Source organism: Natrix helvetica (assembly GCF_964273705.1).
Source record: "Natrix helvetica genome assembly, chromosome: 1".
Lineage (NCBI taxonomy): Eukaryota > Metazoa > Chordata > Lepidosauria > Squamata > Natricidae > Natrix > Natrix helvetica.
Genome location: NC_138548.1, coordinates 335,497,976 through 335,520,064, shown reverse-complemented (window position 1 = coordinate 335,520,064; position 22,089 = coordinate 335,497,976). Strand labels below are relative to the sequence as shown.

The 22,089-nt window shown below is 40.4% G+C and overlaps 1 protein-coding gene across 6 annotated transcripts in view; it reads left to right on the top strand.

Annotated features, from left to right (window-relative positions):
- The window catches only part of PTPRG (protein tyrosine phosphatase receptor type G), a 772,027-nt gene that overhangs the window by 589,233 nt on the left and 160,705 nt on the right, over nt 1-22,089 (top strand). For all 6 annotated transcript variants that reach the window (XM_081935636.1, XM_081935635.1, XM_081935639.1 and 3 more), the window contains one exon: nt 15,246-15,312. In XM_081935636.1, the coding sequence (XP_081791762.1) occupies nt 15,246-15,312 (67 nt within the window). The remainder of the gene's footprint in view (nt 1-15,245; nt 15,313-22,089) is intronic.

The window sequence follows — 22,089 nt, the reverse complement described above, 5'->3', positions numbered from 1 at the left end:
TTGATGAATTGATTTTTTAAAATTTAATTTAGGATTCAAAACATACTGTCCTGGAGGCTTCTATGCTTACAGATGCATTTGACCCCTGGTTTATAAGGTGGTTTTCATAACCATCTGGTAGCAATGCAAAGTTGAAAACTGCTTTAGTTGCTTAGATGAAGATATACAAGAAGGTATAATTGGGTAGAGCAGAGATCAAAAGTCTACCTTAAGTGCCAACACTAAGGTTCAGTTAGGAGGCTGAGGAGGACTTAGTTCGGGAACCAAGATGATTTTGTAGCCAGGCCAGAATACTCTTGCAACTTTGAGGTCTGCAATAAATAGCTTTAGAAGAGAACTGGTTTCCTCACTTTGAAACAGAGGCTCTTTGATACCACCTTGTTCATTAGCAGGACCTCAGGGCAACTTCTCAAGGGTCGGAGCACAGAAGTGTGTCTTAGAGTTGTGTGATCAAAATAATGGAATCCAAGATAGAAAGCTTAGAGTGACAGAACCAGAAATTGGCTCTGATGCCTCTTTATTGGAAAGCTATTCAGTACACACTAAGCCATATTGATTAGTTTTTACCTGGGGGAATATAAAACAGAATAAAAGAATTGGAAGGGACCATGGAGGTCTTCTAATCCAACCCCCTGCTCAAATAGGAGGCCCTATACTGTACAAATTGCTGTCAAATATTTTCTTTAAAACTTGCAGTGGTGGAACACAAACCATTCCACGGATTAATCACTGTCAGGAAATTTCTCCTTAATTCTAGGTTGGATCTTTCTTTGATAAATTTCCATCTGTGACTTCTTGTCTTTCCCTCTTCTGTGTGACAGCTTCTTAAATTTTGGAAGATTGCTATCATGTCATCCCTAAACCTTCTCTTTGTTAGACTGGACCCACCTCATTCCTGCAACTATTCATCATATGTTTTAGCCTCCAGACCCCTAATCATCTTCATTGCTCTTCTCTGCATTCTTTCTAGAATCATTTTTGTATCATTTTATGACCAGAACTGGTGTAATCTCACCAGTGCAATATATAGTGGTAAAAATACATCACATGATCTTGATACTATTCCTCTGTTGATGCAGCCCATGACTGTATTGGCTTTTATAAATAAATAAAATAAACATAATCGATCAGAGCTTCACCATCAAACTATTCTGAATACACCTTTCAGCTCTGGATCTAAAGTGAGAAAGGAAGGCCAACTTTTCTAGCCACGTGTCCTTGTGATGTGATGTGAAATTATGAAATACTATGATTCATTCCACAATTCTTTCAGAGCTGTCAGTCCTCAAAGGAGTTTGGTCTTCTCTAAATTATATTAACAAACACAATACTTTTTAAAGCCATTTTACCATCAGCTGGAAAATATTTGTAGCCTTCTCTTTGACCATTGCCACCTTAAATATTCTTCCTAATGCTACAACAAGTGAATTAAGTTAATGCATTACTCACTAGGAAGATCAATGCACAGTATACTCATTATTCTACTTAACATAATCTATTAAGGCTCTTTCTGCTTCCTACCTTTTCAAATTCAAAGCAGTTCATAAGCAAAACTCAAGAATGCAGGGGCATAACTTCAAAGTAACAGGAGGGAAGTTTAAAAGTTAGAAAGTGTTACTACACAGAAAGAGTGGTGGAAGCATGGAACCAACTTCCATTGGAGGTAGTGGGTCAGCCATCAGTACCTGAGTTTAAAGATGCTTGGGGAAAACACATGTCCATCATCTGACAAAAGTTAAGAAAAAAGGAAAATGAAATGGAAAATAACAACATAAAAATAAACGGTTTGTTTATTTTAACCAAAAGTCACAGCAATATTTTTCAAATAAGATTGTAGCTTATTAGAAGGGCTATACCAGCGACCCCTCCTTTATAACTTCCTCTGCTATTTCTTGGTTCTTAAATAACAACCCAGGCACTCAATATGCCTTACATGATTACTTGTCATTTCAATTGAGTTTCATATGCAGGTTTGCTCAAATTAGATTAAGAGGAGATTAGGTGATAAAAATGTCAGCCCTTAAGTGTCTTTAAAAAAAATATTGTCAGGGACTCTGTAAAAGAAACAATATTCTCTCCTTTCAAGTTTTTTTTTTAAAAATTAGCATTGAGTTGTGAAAACAGAGAAAAACCTCCCAACCAAAGATAGGCCATATTTAAATGTGAATTCAGTCACAGTCTTCAAATGATTAAGCAAGGACCACAGAATTAGTTACGTTCTATTGCCTACTTGGATGAGGAGGAAAATGGTGCAGTTACTGTATATCAGTGGTGAAATGTAATTTTTTTTACTACCGGTTCTGTGGGCGTGGCTTGGTGGGCATGGCAGGGGAAGGATACTGCAAAATCTCCATTTCCACCCCACTCTGGGGTCAGCCAGACGTGGCATTTGCTGGTTCTCCGAACTACTCAAAATTTCTGCTATCAGTTCTCCGAACTATTCAAATGTTCTGCTACCAGTTCTCCAGAACCTGTCAGAAACTGCTGGATTTCACCCCTGAGTTATATAACTATGGTCAATGGTTTTCTTGGGAAGGCAGTTTTCAAAAGATGCCGGGGGGGGGGGGGGGCAGTGCAGTAAAGTGTAGTGTTTAAACCATTGGATTAAGATCTGGAGATCCAAGCTCAACATCTCCAGAAGATCACAATGCGTGCTATGTGAAAGGAAATGTGCCACCGTGATCTCTCAAAGAAAGAATGAGCTATGCAGTAAACATAATGCAATAGGCGAAATAAATAACCCAAAGATAGAATGTCAAGTGTTGATAAAGTAATAAGTTAATTTTAATTCTGTGAAGAGAAGCCCTAGATTTCGATTTTGAAGTCCTGCCTCGAAGGCCTCATTTAGGAATAGTAGCCTGCTGGTTAATCTTTCAGCAGTAGCATTTTGAGGCTGATTCTACGTTTGTTTGATCAGAAACTTAACAGCATGGCAGGCGCATTCAATATTTATATTGGTATATTTATTCCATATGCCCCAAATGCCAAATTTAAAGAATATGGTGCTATTTACTGCAGCTTAATAACAATTGTATCCCATTTCTCCCTGCAATAATGAAATGACAGCTTCTCAGTTTAAAGTTTGAGAGCATCTGATGGTGATTTCTATAGTTTTATTGATTATTGTACATTGCCATAAGAAAATGATTGAAACAATCTTTTAAAATATATAAATAAACAGTGATAGTGATGGTTCTGGACATGCACAGTAGACTAAAAGAGCATCGTTGCCCTTATTGCGTCCCCCAGTGCCTCTGGCAGCCCAAACAGGATGCTGGGGGGGGGAGCCCGTGGCACCCACGGCCCACTTTCGGCCTGGACAGCCTCCTGCAGCACTCTCCAGGCCAAAACTGGGCACTGAGAGGGGCGCATGAATTTTGGCCAGCAAAGTGCTGCAGGAGGCCATCCAGGCTAAAAATGGGGTGCAGGGAGCGGCGTGTGCTCCCCCACGCCCCATTTTGGCCAGCAGAGTGCTGAAGGAAGCGTCCGTCCCACTCACACACACACCTGGCCAGCCCATGGAGGAAAACTACAATGCTGATTCAGCGGTTGAAAAAATCCAGTTTCACTCCCCTGTTCAAAAAAGTCTGGATTCAGTGCTTGTGTAATTTAGTCATACTTACAATGTAGAATTTGGGTTGTTATATTTTGATTTTGGAACAATTTCTTAAGAGGAACGTACTACATTGCCTACCTCTGCATTGGGAATAGCTGTAACTGTTGAAATTGCACAGCGCAGATGGAAAGGCTCATTTCACTCCTTTTTTTAATTACATACAAAATCAAATATTTCTGGAATACAGGTAGTCCTCGACTTACATCAGTTTATTTAGTGACCGCTATAACAGCATGGGAAAAAGTGACTTACGACCATTTTTCACAGTTATGACCTTTGTAACATCCCCAGTGATCATGTGATCGAAGTTCAGATGCTTGGCAACTGGTTCATACTTACGACCATTGCTGTGTCCCAAAGTCACATGATCCCCTTTTGCGACCTTCTGACAAGCAAAACGAACAGGGAAGCCAGATTTACTTAATGTCTGGGTTATTAACTTGTCAACTGCAGTGATTCACTTAACGGTTTTGGCAAGAAAGATCACAAAATGACCTTTAAAATAAAACTCAGTTTGTCCCTTAACAGTAGAAATGTTGGTCTCAATTGTGGTCGTAAGTTGAGGATTACTTGTATTTAGGGTTAAAAATAAATAAACAAGCCTGAATCTGGGAAAATTCAGATGTGGTAGTTCCAAGAAAAGTATCTAAAGGACTATTTTAAAAAAAATCATCTCTTTCCCCAAAAAGAATCTTGTTGAGCAACGCATTGCTGAAGGATGTGCAGTATGACGATTTCAACTGCCCTTTTAAATACAGGTGGTCCTTGACTTACAGCCATTCGTTTTGTGACCATTCAAAGTTACAACAGAACTGAAAAAAGGAACACACAACTGGTCTTCAAACCACTGCAGAGTCCCCAGGGTCACATGATCAAAATTTGGGCGCTCGGCAAGTAGCCTCTAGTTACGACGGTTGCAAGATCATGGGATTGCTACTTGCGACCTTCCCAGCCAGCTTTCAGCAAGCAAAGTCAGCGGGGATAACCGATTGCGTGAGTCAGTTAACAACTGCAATGATTCACTTCACAACTGCGTGGTCGTGGAATTGCACGCGATTCACCTAAACCACCTTGCTTAGCAACAGAAATTCTTGTCGTCCCGATAGTGGACAGAAATCGAGGACTAGCTCGATTTAAACTTCTATTTGCCAGGCTTTTTCTATCAAAAGTGTTCCGATATTTGGGATCTGTCTGTGGGGAGATGGCTCTCAAAGGGATGGGAACTTTCAAGAGCATTGCCACGGGAGAGTTTACAAGGCAGATGCTCGGAAAGAGAAAGCAGGAATAACAAGACAGCTCTTCTGGGAGAGGTGAGCCCTTTGCCACCTTCTGAGATAAGGCAAAGAGCGAAACAAATACTAAGCAGAAATTTGCTGAAGCGTGAAAAACCTTGTGAGTCCTAAAAATAAACTTTGGCTTTAAAGGAACATAAAGTGCTTTTTATAAAGCACCCAATATTCTGTGTTTTTAACCTCCATCATATCGATTCTTGTGCTTCGGAGAAGCCCCTTCCTGTCAGATGTTAACTTTGAACCCAAAAGTCTGCTGGGGGTTTGGGCGATCCTCTAGCTAGGATTCTGCCCAGTTTGGCGAATCCCCAAATGACACCCTTGGCTGGCCATGCCCGCCCCTCCCAGAAGTCTCCACACGGTCCATTCATCATGCCAGGTAAGTGCAGGGCCCTCACGAGGGCTCGGGGGGTGGGGGTGGGAATGGGCGTATCGAAGGGTCTGGAAGTCCAGAAATGGACCTGTTTCCAGCCTCCGGAGTCCAGGGGGAAAGGTTTTCGCTCTCTCGGAGGCTCGAAGAAAGCCTTTGGAGCCTGAGGAGGGCAAAAAATCCTTTCCCCCCCACCCCACCATGGTGCAGGAGGCCGACTAGGCCCCATCCACCATGGCCACGCCCACCCACCAATGGGGCAGCAAACCTGTTCGTGCAATTTTTGAAGTCCACCCCTGCCAAAAGGTTGTGATAATCAAGGAAAATCTGTAGGAAATATGGCAGCCAGCTATAACTGCCTCCTTCAATTATGCTTTTAAAACAAAGTGTTTGACTCAGGGGTGGGTTCCTGCCAGTTCTAACCTCTTCTATAGAAGAGATTCCACACATCTACCGTGCCGTTTAGAACCGGTTCCAGCTCCCTCCCCCTCCCCGCCCGTCCGCACCATGCTTGCCCCGGTCACTGATTGGCTGGCTCACCAATCGCCCCGCCTGCCTCTAAGAGTCCTATCTAAACCTTAAAGTCTTGAAGCTGTCAAGTTTGAACATCCCTGGGTTTTTTTTCTAAAGGGTTAGGGGTGCAAGGGTCTTGTAACTTGACAGCTTTAAGACTTGCATGCTTCAAATGCCAGAGTTTCTGAGCCAACATTTGGTTGCTAAGCAAGAGAGTTGTTAAGTGAGTTTCAGCACATTTTGCAAGTTGGCCACGCCCACCCAGTCACATGACTGCCAACCACTCCCACCCAGTCACATGGCCGCCAAGCCACTCCCACAAAGCAGGCCACACCTGCAGAAGAGGTTCTAAAAAAATTTGAAACCCACCACTTGTTTGACTCCAGGGTTCTTAATAATAACTTAGTTTCTCATCATCATTTCTGGATTGTAAAGATCTGAATTATGCTCAAAGACATTAGATACTTTGAGAGTGCCTCAAATTAGATGGAAAGGTAATTCCATTTCTTTTTTTAATCTAATGGAAATTACCGGTAGTTCTCGATGTAAGACCACAATGGAGCCCAAAATTTCTGTTGTTAAGTGAAATATTTGTTAAGTGAGCTTTGTTCCATTTTATGACCTTTCTTGCCGCAGCTGAATCATTGCTTCCCCATTGACTTTGCTTGTCAGAAGGTCAGAAAAGGTGATCCCATGACACAGCAATGGTCATAAACATGAACCACTTGCCAAGCATCTGAATTTTGATCACCTGACCCTGGAGATGCTGCAAAGGTCGTAACTATGAAAAAGGGTTAGAATTTCACTCCACAACCTACTTTTCCCATTATCTCCAGAACTTCACTTGATCCAGTTGCAGTGCAATTCTGTGTTCATCAGGGCACTTTCCACTCCTGCCATCAGAAAATGCTTCAGAAAGACGTTCCTGGTCTTTCCACTCTTTTAAGTTTAAACTTTTAAGTTTATTAGCACTGATGCTATGAATTGATGAACAGGCTAAAAATCCCTCTGATTCCTGTGACGTTGCTTTAGTTCATTTGCCCTGTATTCGAAATATACCCATGTATGTTTGTGGTCTGTCAGTCTGTCTTCCTATTAGCATCTATAGCTTCTGAACTTGTTATCTAAGGTAACTGTTCCCTGGTGTTAATGCACCTAAATAAGAATGAGAATTAAACCTTAAGTAGAACTTAGAAATAATAGTTCCCCGAGTAACTATTCTGCTTGAATACATGTGAGTTTATGTATATGTATAGATAGATGGAACCTGGCCATCAGCAAATATTAAATTTCAGTGTTTTGGGTGTTGTTGTTTTTAAATGGGGCTTATTTTACTAATGGAGAAGCATTTCAGCAGGACTTCTGGGAACAAATCTTCGGTTGTTGTTGTTAGTTGCGAAGTCGTGTTCGACCCATTGCGACCCCATGGACAATGTTCCTCCAGGCCTTCTTGTCCTCTACCATCCGCTGGAGTCCATTTAAGCTCATGAAATCTTCGATGGAGAAGTTCTGATCTCAGATTTTGGTAATTTGGCAGGGGAAACATCTGCTTCTCCCTTTTCCCAATGTGCTGCCCAGTTTTTCACAGTAATTTTTTTTTCATTGCTCAAGGCAGCAAGAATCCTGCAGGGTCACAAAATAGGGAAAATGAGGATTGAGGATTTACTTTTTATTATTATTATTACTTGCCTTTCTTCTTGCCCTGTTTATGCGGCTGTATTTTTGTAAGAAGCCATGGGGTTCCAGATGAGTTCATAAGACATTGGTAAGAGAGGGAGGGGGATTTGCATTTTTTATGTGTGCCAGAAGCTCCTGCCATGGAGCTTGATGAAGTCCTTGGGGCTGAAAAGGTTTCCCACTTACATCTTAAGAAAAGTCCGGGTAGAGTTTTCAAAAGAGAGTCTTGGGATATCACTGCATTGCTACTCAGCAAGCAGCTGGTTTTTCCCCATTCTTGGCATGGCAAATGTCTTGGCTCTTATCCTTAGCAGATGGGTAAGATTTGAAAGATGGAAGATTATTGGTTTCCAAGTCAAGGGCCAAATGTTGCATAGTGAAACAAAAGTAAATTATAATCCACTTCTGGGAGGAAAGCTTCACAAAATTATAGCCATCTCTTTTAGAGTAGAAAAATGCCTGCCCTTTCAGAGTTTGATAGACTAGGTGATAGCATTCTTCTTGCCTCTTGTGAAATGCTTTATAATCCCATATTGGAGCCCTTTTAATGGGCTTGAAAGCAGTTGCTTTGCAATTTATGACTCACCGAAAACAGTCGGAATCTTTAGTGTGGTGTTGGGAGAGAATCACGTATTTCATAACCAGCTGGCGAAAAAAAGGGGGGGATTGTCACCAACTGTGGCTGCTCATTGAACTGAACGATAATACTTTCTCAAAACGGAGGACATAGTGGAGCGCAGTGATTGTCTCTCTCCCAAAACTTACTCGCAAGCCTCTTTTTTCAGGCATACAATCAAGGGAGCCTACTTACCTACTGATGGCAGCCTTATGCCATGTTCCTTTCAGCATTTCTCATTGGCCAAAATCCTACCTCTGAGAAGTGGTCCCTTCTACTAGAGCTGTGGGTTCATTTTTGCTACTAAATCTGAGGTAATTGTGGAACTCAGTATCAGCACATATGTTTGCCTTTCTGGAGCAGCTAGGGAGATGTGCCTGTTCTGGTATTCTGATTTTTCTCCACCTCGATATCCTTGTATGTTTCTTTCTTTGGATTGCGGTTGGCGATAATTCAGAATAAAGAAAAACTGTGCATTTTTTGTTTTTGTTTTTTTACTCTCATGTCTTTTTCAATAACTTACAGTTGATTCCTTCCCTTCCAGCTGGCAGTGAAGCTAGCTAAAGATCTGTTTTGCAGCTCTTAAGCCTTCTTTCCTTTTTTATCTAATGGAATTATTGGAGGAAAGAAGTTTAAAGAAATTCTCTTTTGCTGTTTTCTCCTTCCCCGCTGCACCCACCTCAAACAATAGCACAGCCTGTTTTTGAATATTTTATGACTTAATAGAATGCCATGTTTTAGTAGACCTGAATCAATAGCACTTTACACCAGTTAACCCTCTCTCTACCTTAGCTCTCCAGAGGATAGTAACTATATCTCCTATTTTTTTCGGATGTTAAGGCTAGAAAATTACAGAGCTGGGCCTTCAACAGATTGGCATCCATATTAGGATATTTCTTTCCATGTGCACTGATCAACTCACAGAGTGATAGCTTTTCATCACCTCGTCAAACATCTCAATCTCCAGAAAGCTTTTATATACTCCCTTTAATGCAGCGGTTCTCAAATAGTGGGGCGCGCCCCCCTGGGGGGGCGCGAGGCTCCGTAAAGGGGGGCACGAAGGCTCCCTTTCCATCTGGGTGCAACGGCGGCGGCGGCGTGGGCGAGGCATAATATATCCCGCCTGGAAGTGGCAGCACTTCGGACTGTGGATTTTCATTGGAGCTGCGGGCTGGAGCTGTGCAAGAAGCCTGCTCGGGCGGGGGTGGGAGGGAGGGAAGCATGGCTGTCCCAGGCTTCCCTCCCTCCCCCCCCCCAGCCCAAGCAGACTTTTTGCACAGCTCCAGCCCGCGGCTCTGATGAGTCTCTGAGCAGTCCCCAGCGCTGCCACTTCAAGCCGGGATATATTCTGCCATGCCCTCGGCGGCGTCTTTATGCAGGTAGCTCGCCTCCCCGCCAGCAGCTCCACCGCCAGCATTCCGTCTGGAAGCGGAAGCGCAACAGCCGCTGTTGGGGAAGGGACAAAGGGGCGGCGGTCGCCCGATCTTGCCACCGCCACCCCTTCGCCCCTGGTAACGGCGACCGTTGTGCTGCTGCTTCCAGCTGGGATGCTGGAGGAGCTGCTGGCAGGGAGGGAGGGGAGGAGGGAGTAAGGATAGACAAGCAAGAGGGAAAGAGGAAAGAAGGCAAGCAGGCAGGAAGGAGGCAGAAGGAAGGAGGGAAGAATGGAACTGGAAGGGAGGCAGGGAAGGAGGGAGGGAGAAAGGAAGGATAGGAGGATAGGGAAAGAGGAAAGAAGGCAGGCAGGCAGGGGGAGAGAGGAAGGAGGGAACTGGAAGGGAGGCAGGAAGGAAGGGAAGGAGGAAGGGAGGGTGGAAGGAAGGATAGACAAGTAAGAGGAAAGAAGGCAAGCAGGCAGGAAGGAGGCAGAAGGAAGGAGGGAAGAATGGAACTGGAAGGGAGGCAGGGAAGGAGGGAGGGAGAAAGGAAGGATAGGAGGATAGGGAAAGAGGAAAGAAGGCAGGCAGGCAGAAGGGAGGGAGGTGCAAGGAAGGAAGGAAGCATAGATAAGCAGGAGGGAAAGAAGGCAGGCAGGCAGGGGGAAAGAGGAAGGAGGGAACTGGAAGGGAGGCAGGAAGGAAGGGAAGGAGGAAGGGAGGGTGGAAGGAAGGATAGACAAGTAAGAGGGAAAGAGGAAAGAAAGCATGTGACTACGGTGGGAGACAAGGAAAGACCGGTGTGCTATGTTATGCAGAGGTGTACTTATAACAATTTTATAGACAAATTATACTATTTACAGTCGTGCGGGGGGGGGGGGCGCGAAATGTTTTCTTCTTCCTAGGGGGGGCATGACAGAAAATAATTGAGAAGCACTGCTTTAATGGCATTATTATTATTGCGTGGTTAATCTTTGGTGAGATTCACAGCCTTTGGGGCTGGTTGGTAGCCTAACATCTCGAGTCCTAACCAAGGACCTAGGAACTGTTAAGGTAACGTTGGAGGATATAAGTTGTTCCAAGTAGGGTGGTTTTTTGTAGAATCAGAATGTTCAAGTCAGGTAAATTTAGAATTTCCAAATAGCGAGGTAGCCCTTTAGGTATTGCTCCAAGGGCTCCAATTACAATCAGGACAACACTTTATTTCTTTTTCCACAGTCGCTCAACCTCAATTTGCAAGTCCCGGTATTTTGTGATTTTTTCTTGCTGTTTATCTTCAATTTGTGCATCACCAGGTATTGCAATGTCAATGAACCATATTTTTTTTTCTTTTCAATTATTGTTATGTCAGGTGTGTTGAAGGCCAAGTGCAATCTTAGCAATGCAGTCATGGCGTTGTAGATAGTCAGTTTGTGAAATTTTGCTGCACCCGCTGATCAAGTGGCCGACTGTCTCGTCTTTCTCATTACAGAGGCGACATTTGCTGTTGGTGGTAACATGATGAATTTTTGCCTTCATGCAGTTTGTGGCTAAGGCTTGTTCTTGAGCTGCCAAAATAAAACCTTCCGTTTCTTTTTTCAGTACTCCTGATCTTAACCAGTTCCAAGTTAGTTTTTGGTCAGCTTTGCCTTCAATACTTTTCAAGTATTGGCCATGCATAGCTTTGCTTTTTCAATTTTCAGCTCTCAATTACTTCTTTCTTATATTCAGCTTTTAACTTAGTTGTCTTCAAAAGGCCTCCTTTATTTACTTCCTTAATCATTGGTTCTTTACTTTTCTGGAAGTAATCATTCAAGCTGTGTCTTTCTTGTATTATTATTAGTAGTAGTAGTATTATTAGTATTTTAGTATTATTCATATTATTCGTATTATTAGGTTAATCTTTGGTGAGATTCACAGCCTTTGGGGCAGATTGGTAGTTCAACAGCTTGAGTCCTAACCAAGGACCTAGGAACTGTTTAGGTAACATCGGAGGATATAAGTTGTTCCAAGTAGGGTGGTTTTTTGTAGAATCAGAATGTTCAAGTCAGGTAAATTTAGAATTTTCAAATAGCAAGGTAGCCCTTTAGGTATTACTCCAAGGGCTCCGATTACAATCGGGACAACACTCGATTTCTTTTTCCACAGTCGCTCAACTTCAATTTGCAAGTCTCTGTACTTTGTGATTTTTTCTTGCTATTTATCTTCAATTCACGCATCACCAGGTATTGCAATGTCAGTGTACTATACTTTTTTTTCTTTTCAACTATTGTTACGTCAGGTGTGTTATGGGCCAAGTGCCTGTCAGTCTGAATTCTGAAGTCCCACAAGATCTTGACTTTCTCATTCTCTAAAACCTTCTCAACCTGATGGTCCCAGTGGTTTTTGCTATACTCATACCCAAACCTCTGGCACAATTTCCAGTGAATAATCTTAGCAATGCTGTCATGGCGTTGTAGGTAGTCAGTTTGTGCAATTTTGCTGCACCCACTGATCAAGTAGTCTATATTATTATTATTATTATTATCATTATTATTATTATTATTATTATTATTATTATTATTATTATTATTATTATTATTATTATTATTATTATAGCATTTTAGCATATAAATGAGGAAGAGCCATTGTTTCTCAGCCAGCTGAAAGCCGAATCTGGACTATCTCAATCCAGGATCCTGGTGCTGCTTTCAGAGATCCCCAAATAACCTCTACAATATAATCTGTCCATTTGTCATTTTGACTGCAGGTAATAAAAAAAAACTTGAACATAATTCATTGTGCATTAAATTATAATAGGATCAGTTAAATGATAAGATACTTAGTTGTGAGTTGTACATTGCTTGCTGTTTGTATTCACCACATCAAATGCTACCTCTTTACTCTGCCTAGAATAACAATATGTTTGCTGAAAAACAAAAATAGAAGCTAATCATAGAAATGATTAGCAAATAAACGCTACCAGTTCATTTTACCTTTGTGTCGGTTACCCTAAGGTGGGAAGGTCTTATTAGCAATGGAAATAGGGTAATGGTGTTTTTAAATCGAAAGCCGTGTTTATTTTTACATTGTACTGAGTCTGGTAGTTATTCATTTGTCTCCATCCAAGTGAATTATATGCACATATAAATGATACATGCAAACGTTCATTCTTCCCTCTTGACAATTTCTCCTCTTTTTTCCTCTGCAACTTTTGAAGCCAGGCTTAATGGATTTCTAGATTCTTGCAATTCCGCTATTGATCAAATCTGCTGAGCAAGGGGTTACATTCAAGGTGTGAATAATCTTTTTCTGTGCAAGAATCAAGTGTGCAGTTTCACGCAGGGGATCATAAAGGGGGGTGTTTATTACACTCTACTTATCATTTATCCAGAGGTTCAGGAAAGATACAAAGAAATGCAGCCTTACCACTGTTGTTGTTCATTACTTAAAGCTATGTATATATGCAAGCACAAAAGGGTCAAGGAAGGGAAGGATAGTCTAAGAGACATATACAGGCAGAGGTGGACGTCTACTGGTTCAGGCGAACCGGTAGCTCCGACTTTCAACTGGGCCCGCCTACCCGCTCCTGCGCCATACTCACCTATATTCCCTTTTCTGAAGCCCAGCTGATAGGCCCAGCAGAGTGGATTGCCGCACCTCAGCTGTTTTCCTTGTGCGGAAGATGATTTTTCAGAAAACTGCACATGTGTGCATTGCATACGAACCGAACTGGTTGTTAAACCGGTAGGATCACACCCCTGTATACAGGGGATATCCAAACTTTGTGATTCCATGACAATACAAGCCCTACCCCCTTTTGTACATAGATCATATACATAAAAGGAACGTGGCTAGTATTCCCATGGGTCAACTCTACTTTTGTCATTTTTATGAAAAGTATCGTTCCCACGGAGCATAAAATGCACCATGCCTAATGTTTCATTCTGTGTGTACAGCGCCTCAATTCTCACTTCTTTATTGATACTTCTTGGAAATGTTTTTAAGGTATTTTTCTGAGTGCTGCATAAGCGGTGATCTTCCAGGGCAAATCCGTCTCTGTCTCTGTGGCTGCTTTGAGTAGGTCTTATCTGCTCTGTCTTACATTCACATCCCCTCATATCTTTGTACAAATAGATGGGGTAGGAGCGATGTCAATGTAGACACACTTGTGTTCATGAATTATGAATGAGATACAAATGAATACCGTGCACTATGTGTAATGCCTGCCTAGTAGCACCGAAGTAGCATGGTCACATCTATACCTAATTATTTCCTTCTACCAATTATACTGGCATATGGGAAATGAAATTATTTTCATTGAAACATTTTGCTCATAGCAAAAGACCAAAAGGATATGTTTAAGTAGGTGTCAGTGCAGTACATATATTTCTTAGTTAGTGGAATAACGACAACAGCATGTTGTCTTCACAGTAAAGATAATCTCTGGATTAGAAATCCTAATTTTGCATGCTTGGGATGGTTTTAGTTGTACTTGTGACATACAGGCCTTATCATTAGCAGAGAATGTTGTATGTAGCATAGGAAACGATGATGGTGTAAAACCCAGTGTATACTTTCTCTATTTTCAAGTTTACTAAAAAGTGTCATTCCTAGAATCTCCCAACCCTTACCTTCCATTGCACTTGGTGAACATATCTTGCATTTTATCAAGTTTCCACTCTCCACAGAGTCTCTCCATCTCTCAGAAACTGGATGCCAAGTGTCTTTTACTGCCAGGGATGCATTTGTGCTTGGCCAGTTGTCCTAGCCCTTGTTTATACACAATGCTCATAAAGTTGCTTTGAGTTGTACATTTTTACTGCAATTGTTTACTACATATTTATTGTGGTTGGTTGCACAGTCAGCCTGATGATGTTTAGACCGAACTTGGCATTTTTATCCACCTACCCAAGTACTTGGAATAGACAGGTGGTGCTGTTTAATGGTGTTAAAGACATCATCTCAGGATGTAAGCTGTTCCAACTAAAGCTAAATAAAATACTAAGGTTTTTTTATGTGTAGCTACTGTGTTTCCCCTAAAATAAGACAAGGTTTTATTTTCTTTTGAACCCTCCCTCCAAAAAAATAAGCGCTTGGCCTTAATTTTGGGGAGCTCTTATTATTTTTGAGGTGCAGGAGGCAGCGAGCGTGGTCACCTCATGGCTGCTGCTGTGTTGCAATATTTTGGGGGAGGGCTTATTTTTGAGGAGGGCTTATTTTAGCACATGCGCGCAAAAGCTCAATTAGGCTTATTTTCGGGGCAGGTCTTATTTCAGAGAAATAGGGTATACAAGGAGCAACTGGAGCGCTATCAACTATTCATCTGTGCTGGGGTATGTGATGATGTGCTTAATATTTTAATGACTTTTAAGACTTTCTTTTGATTCAAGAGCCATGGTGGTAGGAAAGTGGTTAGAATGCAGTATTGCGGACGAACTCTGCCCACTGCCACGAGTTCAGTTTTGACCAGCTCAAGATTGACTCAGCTTTCCACCTTTCCGAGGTCGGTAAAATGAGGACCCAGATGTCAGGGGCAATATGCTGACTCTGTAAATTGCTTAGAGATGGCTGTAAAGCACTATGGAGCGGTGTATAAGACTAAGTGCTATTTTTCTATTTCTATTTAGCCTCTTTTGTCTGCTATGTTGCATTATCCATCTTAAACATTCATTGTCTGATGAGAAGAAATTACCTTAAAGATGTAAACTAAGTTAACTTGCTCAGAGTATATTTGCTCTTTTTCCTCCATTCTTATAGAAGATTGCAGTGAGATTCTTTTGTCTGATGCCATAATAAATTTAACCAAGCACGTATCCTTTACATCTAGGTCAGTCAGAGGGACAATCCAGCACTTGAACCTATTATCCATGGGCTGAAGGGGGTCGTACATCATGGTAAGTGGTTTCTTAAAGTTCGCTTGTGCTAAGAGTAGAAGACCCACAGTGGGTCACCTTTTCAAAAGACAGCCTGAGTTGTATATGTCTCCAGTAATGATATTTGATGGCATGGAAGCTGTTATTCAAATGCTACAAATCCCAGTTACATTTATTAGCTGAAATAGCTTTGGACGAATATTAAAAGGGGTCCTTTCTTAGCTTTCATTTGGAATATTTCATTTAGGACATTTCTTTTTGCAAAGAAAGCCAGATAAGCATATTATGGTTTCTTATATTTTGTGCTTTCAGATAATATTTGGTTTGCTAAACATTGATCTTTTGAAAATAATTGAAAAATAAGTGCTTAATTTTTCTATTTCTTTATGAAGTATTTGTCTTTACAATTTTACAGAGTTGATAAGGGATCTTTAATTTCCACAGATAATTAATTTATCTCAGGATAAAACTTCGGGGAATATCTTTCCATCACTGGCATAAATTTCACCAGTTCTCTTAGTCTGATGTATATAATCTAAAGGATGAATTTGAATAAATAATGAAATAAACACCATATCACAAATTTCTATTTTAAAAAAAATAGATATTAAGAAATAACCTTGTTACCAGTAATTATAATGTGCAATTATAGCAAAGCTGTGTCAAAATCAACTTTGTCAGATTTTTAATGTAATGATTTGCAAAGTATTAATCATTCCATTACAATTGGCAAAGAAAAGACTGGGAGATTGTAGTGAATCTCAATTCCATCTAAACACTATTTTCACTCCTTTTCAAGGAGATTGTTTTTAGACATTTAGAGACATGCAGAGCTTAACATTTTGTTTCCTTCTTGACTGGAAACCTAAAATCAGTTTTTAGTGGCAGAGTAAAACAAATAGGTTTCCAGATTAATTGCTTTCCTTTCAAACCTTTTAATGTAACAACTTTGCATGTTGTCAATCTACTGGTAATAAAAAAATTTGGAGTTAAATGATAATGTAACACCAAGTTCTTCATTTATAGAATTTCCTATAGGTTTGTTACTGTTTATACGTATCAGTGTTAAGTTTCAAAGTAAAAACTAGACACTGAGCTAACTATGTTATTTTCTTCAGAAATAGATATTATTATCTAGTGCCTGCTGGACAGCAGAAGAATCTGTTAGAAAAAGTGAAAAGAGCAACTTTGGTGATTCTATGATTTGATGAAGAAATTGTGTCTACTGTTTACGTGACTTGGAATATTTTAGTTGTGCCATCCTGTCTGTTTTGTGCTTATAGACTCAGTCTACTCCTAGATTACTAAAATGATCCCATTCCACTTCCATCTGTTGCTGGAATATCTATTGGTGCCTAATCATACTTCTATTTTGCAAATCTACCTCATCATCTAAAGAAAAAAAAAGTCCCTAGAACATAGCAATGTGTCTTTTCTATGCCTTTCTCTCCTTGTGTAATTTATAATTTCTGAATCCCAAAACTCTCCGCACATATATTAGTCTGACTGGGAAAAGGATACTGGTAGTCCTCATTTAATGACTGCCTTGTTTAGCAACTATTTGCAGTTATGACGGTGATGAAGAATTAACTTTGCAACCAGTCCTTGCATCTATGACCTTTACAGCAAAGGAAAGCTGAAGTATGATCATAAAATCAGGATGTTTCACTTAGCAACCATCTCACTTAGCCAATTGCCAGTCCCAATTATGATCACTGAATGAGGACTAGCTATAATTTTTTCTCTGTGGGTTTTCCTCTCCACAGCAGAGAAAGTGAATGCATGAGCTTTTTTTTTTAAAAAAAAATCTTTTTTCAAATAAAAATCTGAAAATAAGACTACAAAAACTACAATTAAATGTGAAGGTGGTAAAGAGAGAAAATCTAATAAAAGAGCAAGCTCTATTCTTGTTTAATTAAGAAAAAGAAATATGTTCTTTAATTTGGCTGGTTACAGAATCCAATAGTCATCATGTCTGGAATTTATAAGAATTGAAGTCCATAGAACTGGCTGGTTGTTTCCTTTATTGTCCTTTTTAGATTCAAATAGTTCAGAACGTATATAATGTCCTTTTTTTAGAATAAATCAGATTATTTGTTTCTACACTTGCTTGATTCTTGATTCTTTCTTTGAATACCTCAATGTTTATATAGTAGCTTAGGAAGTTATAGCTTTAGTTTGGCAAGATTCTGTCTATTAGGTGTAAGCTAATAAAGGATAGGACTTGATTGGATTTCGCTATCTAGTCTCTAGGCTTGAGCCTGACACATATATATTCTCATACCATTTCATTTGTCCTCTGGAAAAACTCCAAAGATCTCTTTAGTCCAGCCCTCCTATCCTTCAAGAACTGTTGAAGACCAGACTATTTTCAGAAAGCTACTGGCCCGACATGCTGTTATGAGCCCATATACTGAGTATGACTTCCTTGCTTTTAATTGTTGTGGTTTTTTCTCCTTTGGCAAGATCATTTTTTAATTGTTTTCTTAATAGGTTTATAACAGATAATAGAAAACTGGTTTTAAAATCCAGTATATCTGGTGGAGTATAATCAAGGCTATGGTTTTTTCAGTTGCAATGGATGGCTGTGAAAGTTGGGCCATAAGAAAGGCTGAGCACCAAAGAATTGTGGCCTTTGAACTATGGTGCTGGAGAAGACTCCGGCGAGTCCCTTGGGCTGCAAGATGATCAAATCAGTCAGTCCTAGAGGAGATCAACCCTGACTGCTCTTTAGAAGGCCAGATCCTGAGGATGAAACTCAAGTACTTTGGCCACCTAATGAGAAGGAAGGACTCACTGGAGAAGAGCCTAATGCTGGGAAAGATTGAGGGCAAAAGAAGAAGGGGATGGCAGAGAATGAGATGGCTGGATGGAGTCACCGAAGCAGTAGGCGTGAGCTTAAATGGACTTTAGAGGATGGTAGAGGACAGGAAGGCCTGGAGGAACGTTGTCCATGGGGTCATGATGGGTTGGACACGACTCCGTAACTAACAACAACAATATCTGATGGGAATATTTGGAAGGATCTTTCATAGTTACCCTAGTAGTTGGGATTTCTTTGTCTTTACTGTCAGAACAATCTCAGCCAGAAAACTACACAAAATGTGCCCCTTATAAAAGAGCCAATTTGATCAAGTAATTACGACACCAGGCTAAAAACCATAAGACTGAGTTCTGGTTCAACTTTAGGCATGAAAGTCAGCTGGGTAATTTTGAGTCAGTCACTCTCTCAGCCCAATTCAGCTCACAAGCTTGTTTTTGTTGTGGGAAAAATAGGAGGAGGGAATATTTCTTAGATTCTCAACCTTGAATTGTTTATAAACAAAAATAGTAAAGGTGGGATTTTTAAAAATCTAAAAAACATATCACTACAAGATGGCAGTCTTATGACGATCTCATTTTTGTCAAAGTTCTCTCACTTTGCTGTGCCCTTTTAGATAAGAAAGATTGATAATGTTAGAATCACATTCTGCAGGAGTGAGAGCTATTTTGGCTGGAGATTTCGTCAGGGACTTGAATTACTGACTAATTTGATGGAACATAAATAATTGTGTCCTTCACACTGTCACCAGCTTAATGATGATAGAGATATGTCAACATAAAAAGATCAATGCAGAATTAACTGTAACTGGAAAAGTTTCTTTTTTCTTCTTCTCTAGGGATCCATTTCTTAGCATTCCAATGTTGCATTAAGTTTAATTTTCCAAGAATTAGACTAGGCGCTTATGTGAACAAAAACAGACAATATGAGGAACATTAGAACTGAAGTAGAAAGTAATGCTTAAAAGTTTTTTCCCCTGAGTTTTCCTATGTTAGGCGAGTGTTTGGAATTGCATGCCATTTATCCCTGTGTAATTACTGTGGCCCCAACAGTCATTGATTTTGGAATTTCTTGTACTGTATGGCATTCCTTCACGTTTGTCATGCTTGCTTCTCGTGTGTTATGGGTTCTACATTCTGTATCTGTTGCACTTATATGAGTGCCACTTTGAATGTCTCAGATTTATAAGCAAATTAGAAACAAACGATGAAGCACAAAATGCATCAGTGTGGATTTCCAGTGTGAGATGTGTTTTCAGATCTTCCCATGGCATTACTGTGTTGAATAGAAAGCAACACTCTCAGTTTGATATGTGTGAACCAGCTTTGAGTATTTCCTGGACTTCCAGGGGCCTCACTGTCATCTATTCTTGTGACTCCCAGCATGGATGAAATTTAAACAGTTTGGAATGTTAAGATGTTTTTAAGAAGAAGAATGCTTGCCATAAGACTTAAATCACCCAATTTGCTCCTCTTAAAAACTCCACATACACTCCCAAAGAGTCAAATCCTGGCCTCACACATTTTTGGAATTTGATTCTCCACATGACTCATAAAAACCTTTGTGGTCCTCAAATTAGCAGAAGTTGTGAATTCCTGCAGGACTTTGATACTGGTTCTTGTCAACCACAGAACAGAATAAAGCTTTCATAACGGTTTGCATAAATGAGATACATTTAAAATGCAATAAAGGTAAAGGTTCCCCTCGTACATATGTGCTAGTCATTCCTGACTCTAGAGGGAGGTGCTCATCTCCGTTTCAGAGCCAAAGAGCCAGCATTGTCCAAAGACATCTCTGTGGTCATGTGGCCGGCATGACTAAACTCCGAAGGCACACGGAATGATGTTACCTTCCCACCAAAGGTGGTCTCTATTTTTCTACTTGCCTTTTTACATGCTTTCGAACTGCTAGGTTGGCAGAAGCTGGGACAAGCAACAGGAGCCCCACTCCATTACGTGGTGCTAGGGATTCGAACTGCCGAACTGCCGACCTTTCTAATCTACAAGCTCAGCTTCTTAGCCACCGAGCCACGACGTTCCTTTAAAATAGAAAATAGATATAAATAAAATACAATTTTACTGCATATCCCTAATAATCTCCCTTCAGATCAGACTTTGCCTTGTTTTAAGGGCTGTGCTCTATAAGCTGGGATTTCTCTGGGCGCAAATTCTGAGCATGGAAAAGGATTAGATCAGACAAACTGAAAATATCGGACAGTTCTGGTTTTTCTTTGACAGCAAATAACATAGCTGTTGTCTGTATTAGACCAAATATCATTTCCCCCTCCATATAAAAGGAAATACCAGCCATTCCATTCTTAACAAGCTATTTTACTGTTCAGAGTATCTGGGATAAGCCCTACCTTTAAATTACTATTACTACAATGTCTCATGATGCTTGGTTCAACTTTCTGATCTTCCTTCTGAGAAAGCAGTGTTCAATAAGGCTGCTTGTCTTCAAAAGTTTTGAAGGGGAAGTCTTTAAAAATAAATGAAAAAATGTTGCAAAAATGAATTCAGCCCCTTATATTTCAAACATAATATTGATACATTTAAAAAGATAGCACTGCAGCTTTACAGGAGTCCCCAAAATCAATTTTTAGTTTTCATAACTTCATCCCATTCTGTTGAACCACCAGATTAGCAATTTCCTCTGAGGTCCTAAGAATCTTTGGGTGGCACTAGCCGCTATTTGTCTGAGGATAACCTTCAGTCTAGCCTAGATGAATCATCTACACCAGGGGTATCAAATTCAAGGCTCACAGGCTAGATCTGACCCATTGGGTGCTTAGATCTGGCCCATGGGGCTGTCCTGGAAACAACCAGCCAGTGAAAACGGAACTCAGGAGGGCCTTGCACGGCTTTCCTGAGCTTTGTTTTCACTGGCAGAGTGTTCAGAATACCACAGGCATCCGCGACATGAGTGACATCGAGCTGGTCACGTCCCCATGCTCCCCCGATCCCGAGATCAAACACACCTTGATGTGGCCCTCAATGAAATCAACTGACAACCCTGATCTACACTCTATGTCTTATGCACCTACGTATCTCTGGAATCTGACCACTTCTCAAATAACCAACTAAAGACTTGACATCGTTACAAAATGGTCTCCTCTATTTCTAATATTATCCTCTTTTAAATAACTTGCCCCATTTCTATTTTTCCATAATAAAGATATACCTTTTTAAAGCCTCAAAGTAGTATATATGTGCTACCCATTAATAAGGGGGTATTTGTGTGATGTTAAAAAGGAATGCAAACTTTTTTAGTCTGTGGCAGTATTTGGATAAGAAATGCAATTGCAGAATATGCAATATATGTTTTCACACTTCATCGAATTGTTGAATCTTTGTGTTGGAAAGAACCTTGGAAGTTACATGTCCATGGAGAAATCCTGCAAATGCAGCATCTTTGACAGATAGTTCTGATAGACCTGCTTAAATTCCTCCCACCGCCTCCCATTCCTGGATTAATGACAGAACGAGAAGGAAGTAGCCAAACATTACTTGCCAGCATTTTCAGTCGTTGAATTCCAGATTTATCCCACAGAGTTAGAGACAAAGGATTTATAAAATCCAAATACGCATTCGGGTAGATAAATATGCACAGTTACATGATTAAAAAAAACACAAGAGGAGGAGGGTCTACTAGTCAGTTGAAGTGCTGAAAGAAGAAAAGTCTTGATGATAGCAATAATGTTTCATAAGTAAGTTCTCCTCTTTTAGCTTTCAAACCACTTGGACTTTTAAGTGGATAGGCTTAGTGATATTGCTGCAGGGCTGATACATAGATGACTATTGTAAAATTAGAACTTTACTATTTGAAATGTATTTACGTTGGGTCCTGGAAGAATTTAGGTTAGGTTAGGTTAGGCTAGGTTAGGTTAGGTTAGGTTTATTGGACTCATATGCCGCCCTTCTCCCAAAGGACTCAGGGCGGCGTACAACATAAAAACATATATTACAAAAGGTAAAAGA